Source organism: Nannospalax galili, unplaced genomic scaffold, assembly GCF_000622305.1.
Source record: "Nannospalax galili isolate Female #2095 unplaced genomic scaffold, S.galili_v1.0 scaffold100, whole genome shotgun sequence".
In the NCBI taxonomy this organism is placed as follows: domain Eukaryota; kingdom Metazoa; phylum Chordata; class Mammalia; order Rodentia; family Spalacidae; genus Nannospalax; species Nannospalax galili.
In genome coordinates, this window is record NW_008352891.1 from 6,222,491 (window position 1) to 6,230,670 (window position 8,180).

At 42.0% G+C, this 8,180-nt stretch overlaps 1 protein-coding gene across 3 annotated transcripts in view; it reads left to right on the forward strand.

Moving 5' to 3' along the window:
* Positions 1-1,503: 1,503 nt before the first annotated feature.
* Adam17 (ADAM metallopeptidase domain 17) overlaps positions 1,504-8,180 on the forward strand; it is a 52,542-nt gene continuing 45,865 nt past the window's right edge. For 2 of the 3 annotated variants that reach the window (XM_008850128.3, XM_029554600.1), the window contains exon 1: positions 1,504-1,828. In XM_008850128.3, coding sequence (XP_008848350.1) covers positions 1,732-1,828 — 97 coding nt within the window. In that variant the 5' untranslated portion in view covers positions 1,504-1,731. The remainder of the gene's footprint in view (positions 1,829-8,180) is intronic. The other variant, XM_017802478.2, reaches the window with a different exon arrangement.

Sequence of the window (8,180 nt, forward strand, 5' to 3'; positions counted from 1 at the left end):
GGACTCTGTGTTGCCCTAGGGGAACAGTGCTGTTTCTATGTTAATCACTTGGGAGTTATAAAACAGTTTTTGGCTGAGGTCCATAAAAGACTTAAGGAAAGAGAAAACAAATGACTAAATCAACATAATTTGTACAAATCCCTATTTGGTCCCCATGGTTAACAACTTTGATCTCAGCAACAGTCGGACCTCTCCTCTTACTCCTATTAGCAGTAACCTGTGGCCCCTGTATTTTTAATGCCTTGCTCAGATTCATCCGCGGACGGATGTACTGCATTTGCAGTATACTCATTTAAATCGAGAACCCCGAGACTTAGAGCCTTACGACAATATAGAAATGGTCCACTGCCGTAAACGCACCATCTAACTGCTTCTTTCCACTTCTGTAATTTGCATGGCTTAAAGATTTAACCCTTGTCATAACTCTAGGGGGGAATGAAGAGCCAGAATGCTTTGTCTCCATTTTGGCTAGCTTCTTTAGACAAGCCCAGATAAGCTCAGGCATATTGTACATGTAAATGCCTTATAAGGTATGAACAAAAACTTCTGACTCTAAAAGATATTAGTCAGCACATTTCAAAGCCCCGAAGACAGCCCCTACCAATCAAGTCTTTCCCCATATACAGGATATGGGGACATCCAATTATTTTAAAAAGACGCTTGGTGCTTGGCACGCGCAGGTTTCTCTGGAGTGTCCCAATAAAAGCTCCTGCCTGCTATTGCTCAGGGCCAGACTCCATCTTTGGCTCATGAAGTCTATGCCCGACTAGCTGCCATTTGGTTGTCTTTTTTTAAATTCTTGAATAAACTTTTTGTATAATCTTTTTGGGTATCTGTGGGAATTATTCTCGATTCTCAAACTCTAACAACATACACATAAAAATAATATTTTTTAAAAAAGATTGACACACCCAGCAAGAAGAGAAACTTTTAGTTGGGAGGTTGAAGCACCTGTTCACAGGTATAGGGCTCAGAGGCTAGGATTCTGGTTCTTGGAGACCCTCTGCCTACAGGCCAAGAAGTGTTCTGACTTTGCACTTGCACCTGAGCCTTTTCAGTCGGCCCAGCAGGCCTTTGCAGACACCAGAGGCACCAGCAGCGCTCATCTCTGGGGCTGGCTTCATGCCTCCACCGAGTCACCTGAGCCACGATGCCCGCGCGGGTCCTTCAGAGCCCTGGGCCGCAGGATTCCATAGTTCCTTTAATAAAGACACTAAAGAGGAGCCTAAGAGGCTACCAAGATGAAGACGGCCACTACGGCCTCTGAGGTCCTGCTCACGAGCTCGCCCTGCCCTCGGGTCACCGGGGGACAGAGGAAGACAGAGGCGAGGCCATGCTGGGTCGATTCAGGACGTCATGAACTGAGACCAGGAAGGAGCCACTTGGGTCCCAGCAGGAACCGCCTGGCACAGGGCCAACAACATCATGGCCGCCGTATCGCAGCCGGCCAAGCCACACCTCCCAGAAGGCGATTCAAGGCCTTGCTTCCGGCTGTGGGTGGTACTGAGTTCCGAGGCGGCCGGATGCAGGTTGAGACGGCCTCTTTCGGTGCCGTCCGCACTTCCGGGGGCCTCGAGCCTCCCTCTAGTCTTCCCGGTAGGCGGCGCGGGAAGGAGAAGTCCGAGGGGCTCCGCCGGGAGGATTCCCTCGGCTCCCCAATGTGAGAAGCATCCCGAATCCTCGTCAGGAGAAGGTTGCCCAGAGAGTGGAGCCAGTGGCCGGGTGGGGAACATGAGGCAGTGTCTCCTCTTCCTGACCAGCTTGGTGCCTTTCGTGCTGGCGCCGCGACCTCTGGAGGCTCCGGGCTCCGACTCCCACCAGCGACTTGGTAATAGTCCCGGTAGCCAGTTGGCTTAGGCTGGTCCCAGAGGGACAGGCGGAGCAGCGGGACCCATCAGGTGTTTGGGGGCGGGGTGTTGGACGATATTGGCGCATCCCGAAGTTTTCAGTGTGGGAAGGGGGTGTGGCTCTCGGCATTTAACGAGAGAAAAGGGACGGGGTTGACTCTGGATGGGGAAGGACATCCTGGAGAGTGTCTCCCATAGGTACTGAGGGCCTGAGAGGGGTCTGTCCCCTGGGTTCGTATTTTGGAATATGTTTAGAAAAAAGGTGCGGGGACCTGGATGGCTCGTGTTTGGGGCGTGAGGTGTGGTCAGTGTCCTTGCCTTGCTAAGAAGTGAATCTAGTGTGTTAAAAGTAAGTACCTATACCAAAGGCAAGACCTTGGAGGAAAGGAAGGGCTCGAAGTTCCAAACTGCTTCCTGGCTCTCCAGGAGCTAACTTGAATTTCTACTATAGGAGGTACTTACACGGTGATCTGGTTAGAAGGCGGCGAAGGGAGTTGTTTCATTTGCATTTTCTGACTAGATTTGGAGTCTTGAGTTGGGTTTCGAGATCGTCAAAAGCGCTTCCTTGATTAAGGCTTCCGCTTATTGGAGGTGCTTGGGGGATAGAGGGAGGCTAAAACTTCCCAAACCAACTAGTGAAGTTGCCATTGTGAATGCTTCCCTTGCAAGTAAATTACCAGGGATTACCAGTTTGATTAGTTTCGAGCCTAGAAACCAGAGGGTTCCTGTTAGATTTTCTAGAGAGATTGGATTTTAAGGATGGGCATGCATCAAGAGACGTGAAGTTTGGTGATAGTGAATTTACAGGGTGTCTTAGGATCCTTGCGCTTGCAAAAGTTGCTATCTAAGACACTGCTTATTTAATAAGAAAGTGTGAATCAGTGATTTCGCATTGTATGAAGTAATCTTGTCGTTTTTCATAGCCCTTCAGTTATATGTTCTATATACAGCATAGTATTGTGCAGATTGAGACCCTGTGGGTTTTTTTTATGGCTAATTAAAATTTTTATATTACTTTCTTACCTTGCTTTTTTTTTTTCCTATTTACTGGACAGAGGTTGTAATTGATACAGGCATTGCCTATATTGTATGTTCTTATCTGAATAACTTCCTTGTGATTGCTTTTATTTTAAAATGAATTATAAGAGTAGCTTAAATGTAAGGGAGCTAGTTAGGAAGAGCTGAAATCTAAGTTAATATGAACTGAAGGAATATTTGAACTCTGGGTTGTCAGAATGGATAACAGCATAAGGATCTGCTTTATTTTAAGGATGTTAGTAAGAATAAGCATATATTTTTGAGACAATGAAATAATTTCTACACCATTCTGACTCAGCTGTTTTACCTATTCTCTTGTTTACAGGTGAAAAGATAAGTACGAATCCTAGAGAATCATACAGTGTAGAGGGAAACTACATTATTTCTAGATTGATTCTATAACATTTGAAGTTTTTTTTTTTTTTTTTTTTTTTTTTTTTTTTTTTTTTTAGAGGACGGGTCTCTCTGTAGCTTCTCTGGAACTCCCTGTGTAGACCAGGCTGGGCTCAGTCTCCCAGAGGTCAGCCTGCCTCTGCCTCCTGAGCACTGAGAGTAAAGGTGTATGCCACTTTTTTTTCCTTACTGGCAAAGTACAGCCTATCTGTGCCAGAAAAACCATAGGCTTTACCCAGTTATTTATCTAAGATTTGAAGAAGTCCTGTTGTGTTTGCCAGGAATTATGGATGGCAGTGGAAATACAAACATCAAATGATATTCATCTTTCAAAGTGTATGGCATAGTGAAACAGATACTTCTAAAACAAGCACCAGGGCACATTTATGGCAAGTAGTATTGTCATGAAGGAGACACTGGATGCAGATGAAGACAATATGAAGGCTTCTCAGGGAAGGTAATCTTGAGCCCAGACTTTAAGATTGGGTAAGGAGATGGGAGATTCTCCTGATGGGAGAATATAGAGATTGCTGGATTTATGACATTGAAGTGAACCATATCTTTTTGTGTATGTGTGGTGCACTCGACTATTGAGTACATCCCCATCCTAGATTTTTTGTTGTTTTTTTTTGAGACAGGGTTTCTCTGTAGCCCTAGCTGGCAGCCTTTGAAACTCACTATATCTACCAGGCTGGCCTTGATCTCATGGAGATATAACTGTCTCTTCCTCTGGAGTGCTGGAATCAAAGACATCCCTCCACCCCAGATTTTTTAATGAGCAGAAAAAAATGGGTCAGTCAAACCAACAAATAGTTTCATAAAGGATGTATTTATTTGTTTATTAATCTACTCGTCTTATATCTACCTCATAAATGTAGTGCCAAATATTGATTAGGTATATGATATTTTTCTGAAGGGTGAAAAATACATAATAAATAGAAGCTTAACTTTTGTTTTTGGAGTATTCTGTAGATCACCAAGTGATTTCAATTGAACTGTTATGAATTGCATAACTTAGGAAGGTTATGAGTCATGAGCTTAGTCATGATGAGATCTTACCAAAGTTGCAGCTGGGATGTATAAGTCTTACTCTGATTTCAAAATTGTTTTTCCTTTGTGTTACTTTTAATAAAAGAGGATGTAGTGGGTGGAAGGGGAAAAAAGTAGGCCACAGGTTTTGTATCAGAAACATTCTAAAATTTATCTTGAGGTTATCAGCATGGGGAGTCTCCACACAGCAACTCATTTTACTGTGAGCACACCTTTTCACTCAGTATTTTTGATGCCTGGCTTCTTCATACTACTTTGCTATTTATAAACTGTGATCCTTAACAGACTGCTCCAAAGGAGGTTGAAGGTAACTCTGCTTTGTAGTAGTCAGAGAAACTGTATTTCTATGATAGAATGAAGAGTTAAGCAGACAGCCATAATGGGAAATTGGAGAATTTTGGTTTTCACAGGATTTTCCAAAATATTAAGTGTAGATATCCTCAAAGTCTAGGTGTGGTTGATTTTTTTTTTTTTTTTTTTTTTTTTTTTTTTTTTTAATTTTGAATTTGTGAGAGAGAGTATATACAGATGGAGTTAGAATTTGAAGAAAGTGTGAAAGTGGGATTGTAGGGAGGAAGGACAGTACTGACTTACTGTGATAGCAAAGTGAAGTGGAAGACTTCACCTACTCTGTCTCTTAACTTTGCCCTAAAAAGCCAAGAAAGTGCGTATCCCCCTCCCCAGCTTCCTTGTTCCTTGATGGTTTCATCTACCACTTTTGTTTCACTTGCTATTTGACTTTGTTCTCCAACTACTAAATATGTATCTCTGACCTTGTCTTGCTCTCTGAAGCTCCAGACACTCCACTCATCCAGCTGTTGATATTTACACCTCAGTGTTCAAGGTGCTTCAAATGTAGTATGTCCAAGATTACTTGTCATCTATTCTTTTGATTAGAAGAATGAGTCTAGGAAATAGTATTTAATTTGGATTAGGTGGGGATTGAGAATTGTCTAACCTGAGTTTGCATTTGTATGTACTGTAGACCCTCATGGGCCGTCTGGATTTTTTCAGAGGTTCTGCTGAATTCTGCTGACTCACTAGGGTTGAGCAGTTCCCAATTAGAAGACTTCATCTTGACTTAGGTTAAGTTCAGCTGTGGTGAGGCCCATCATAGAGAAGGAGTTGAAGCAGTTTGTACTCCATCCTTCTTTACTGGTGTAAACCCATAAAATAATAATTTAGTTCCCAGGTTCTGGTTCCCTGGCCTAGTAGAGAGCACTACTCTCCTTTTCTCATTCCTTATGTCCAAGAAGGGATTCACCCAGGGCTCTTGCACTGGCCAGGCTGTATCCCTCTTCTGCTGTGCATTGCTGGGAGTGCTGAAGCGCAGGTCCCATGTGGCCTTTTCTTTTCCATAGGTTTTTGGTTTTTGTTTTTTTTTCCCACACAGGGTCTCACTATGTAGCCCAGGCTGACAGAGTAGGCAGAGTGCCATAGAGTTTCTGTACTATACTTGGGGGTACATTCTAGGGAAATGTAGTTTGTTATAAACAGAAATTAGTGTAAAAGGTACACAACTGTTTCCAGACTCTTCTTGCTAACATTTTATTTATATTATCTACACATACATGGAGACAATTTTATATATAACTATACCTGTACATATACATGCTTACTTAAACAAGAAAATTATATGGACATCAGTTTTAAACTTTAAGAGGTTCAGCTTAAAATTGTTGACTGTGAGCTTGAGGAAAGAAATTTGGTTATGCTTGAGATTGGTGTACTAAATTCAGTGGCTGTAAAAACTTATCCCAGAGACAGCAATTCAAGAGTAAGACAAGGGTGAGGGGGAAGGTTTGTTGATTTTCCTGTAGGCAACTCCACATTGACATCGAGGGCCAGTTTGTTGTAGGCCTGAAGGTCTGTAGTTCTCTGTCTTCCTTTCCTTGAGAAATTTAGAAGGAAAAGAACGCTGCTTTTTACCACTGATGTTAGTGTTGAGAACACAGGATAACATAGCTCTCCTCTTTCCCTGCGTAAAATCACTGGCTTATCAGTAACACAGCTGCTAGGATATGAGGACTGATGCCAGAGACCCGTGCGAATGAGCAAGGGAGTTGTAAATTCTAGGAACACAGTAGGATATGAAACTGAAGTCTTTCAACAGCTAGTGTCTGTTGTACCAACTTCTCTCCCACACTTCTGCACACACACATATATTAATGACTATCTACCTAGCTATATATATCCATACATATCAATGAATGATACTAGGTCTATGTAGGTAGCAAAGCCAGAAACCCAGAAGTCTTTTATAAAGTGATCTCCACCTGGTTACCTACTTACTTCCCAGATTCTAGGGTGATTCCACACAGAAGTTCAATGAAATTTCTAACTTAACAGCTGTTGTCTTTACTCAGAGTCCAGTGTCCTTCATTTCCTTGAATGATCCCTCACCCTGACCTCACCTATTTTTCCAGCCCTACAGTCATATTCTTGCTGAGATGTTCTACACTACAACCTAGCTGAGTTGCCTTTTTACTTCAACTGCAGTATATGCTATGCCTTCTACTTAGCACATCTCTTGTTTTTCTTCTCTTGGATGCCACCTCATAGTTTTGATAGTGCTTCCTGGAAAAGCATCCTTGACTTGCCAGGCAGGGCCATAACTCTGCTGTGTTCTTCTAGAATTTCTTGCCACTGCCTCTCTCTAGCAGATGACAGACTTTTAGAATAATCTTATGTGATGGTTTCTTCTCTAGTGTACTGGAAATGGAAATGTCTTTCTTTTTATCTCTATTATATTGCTAGTGCCTGGAGGTTCTGCAATAAGCATTAATTGAATAAATGAGTAAATGGATCTTAGTGACAGAGAAGAGTAAGTGTAGAATGTATGTTCAGGAAAGAGGTAAAGGTAGGAGGATAAAGAAAATACAAAAGCAGCAAGAAAGGGTCAAGTCCCTTTGTGTCACTAGGTAAGCAAAGTGGGGGGACTAAATTGTAGCAGGAGGTGGCAGAGAAGATCAGAGAGGGGAGTGGGGGTGTTTAGATAGCACTCTCCAGCTTGAAGCACTCTCTAGCCAGAATTTTTCAGTTGTCTTATTTTCTAAGTTGTGTTCATAGCTAGCCAAAGTGAGAAAAGTTTGGTTCTTAGTATGGTGGCTCTGATGACTGGGAGAATGTTAAGGAAGGTACTCTTATTCTCGAGTGTAATGGGCAACTACTGTGGAATTTTTAAGAGTCCATTTAAGAAAGAGCTTTTTGGTCAAATTATTGAGTACTGACTGTAATAAATGATACTGTAGGAAGTCTGGTGGTTTATACTTCTTTATTGAGAGATTTGGACAGGGATAAGAGATAAATTCTTCTAATATAAATTCTCTTGCAAAGGCTATAGGAAAACATGACTGTCAGTGATTAGGATCTGGAAGTGGGGTGCAGTGGAATGTTGAGGCTCTGAGGAGTGCTTGCTAAGATAAGTTTGTCCTCAAAGGGAACTGTTTTTATTGGGTTGTTTCTAATGACTCCAGGACATCCAATTTGTAATATCTAGTTATTAAAAGAATAATTATAATGGAAATATAGTAGCTAAGGGTTTTAAAGTATGTTAGCAAGCTACATTTTAAAAGTGCTTATTAGCCAGGTGTGGTGGCGCACACCTGTAGTCCCAGCACTTGGGAGGCAGAGGTAGGTGGATCTCTGTGAGTTCAAGGCCAGCCTGGTCTACATAGTGAGCTCCAAGCCAGCTGGGGCTACAGGAAACCCTGTTTCAAAAAGACCAAAAAAAATAAATAAATGTTTAGTGAGTCATTTCTGTCCATCTAATAAAAGTACTAATTAAAGTAACACCAATTTTATAAGAAATTATTTGAGAAGGAGAATAAAGACAATGTTTTTTAACATCCT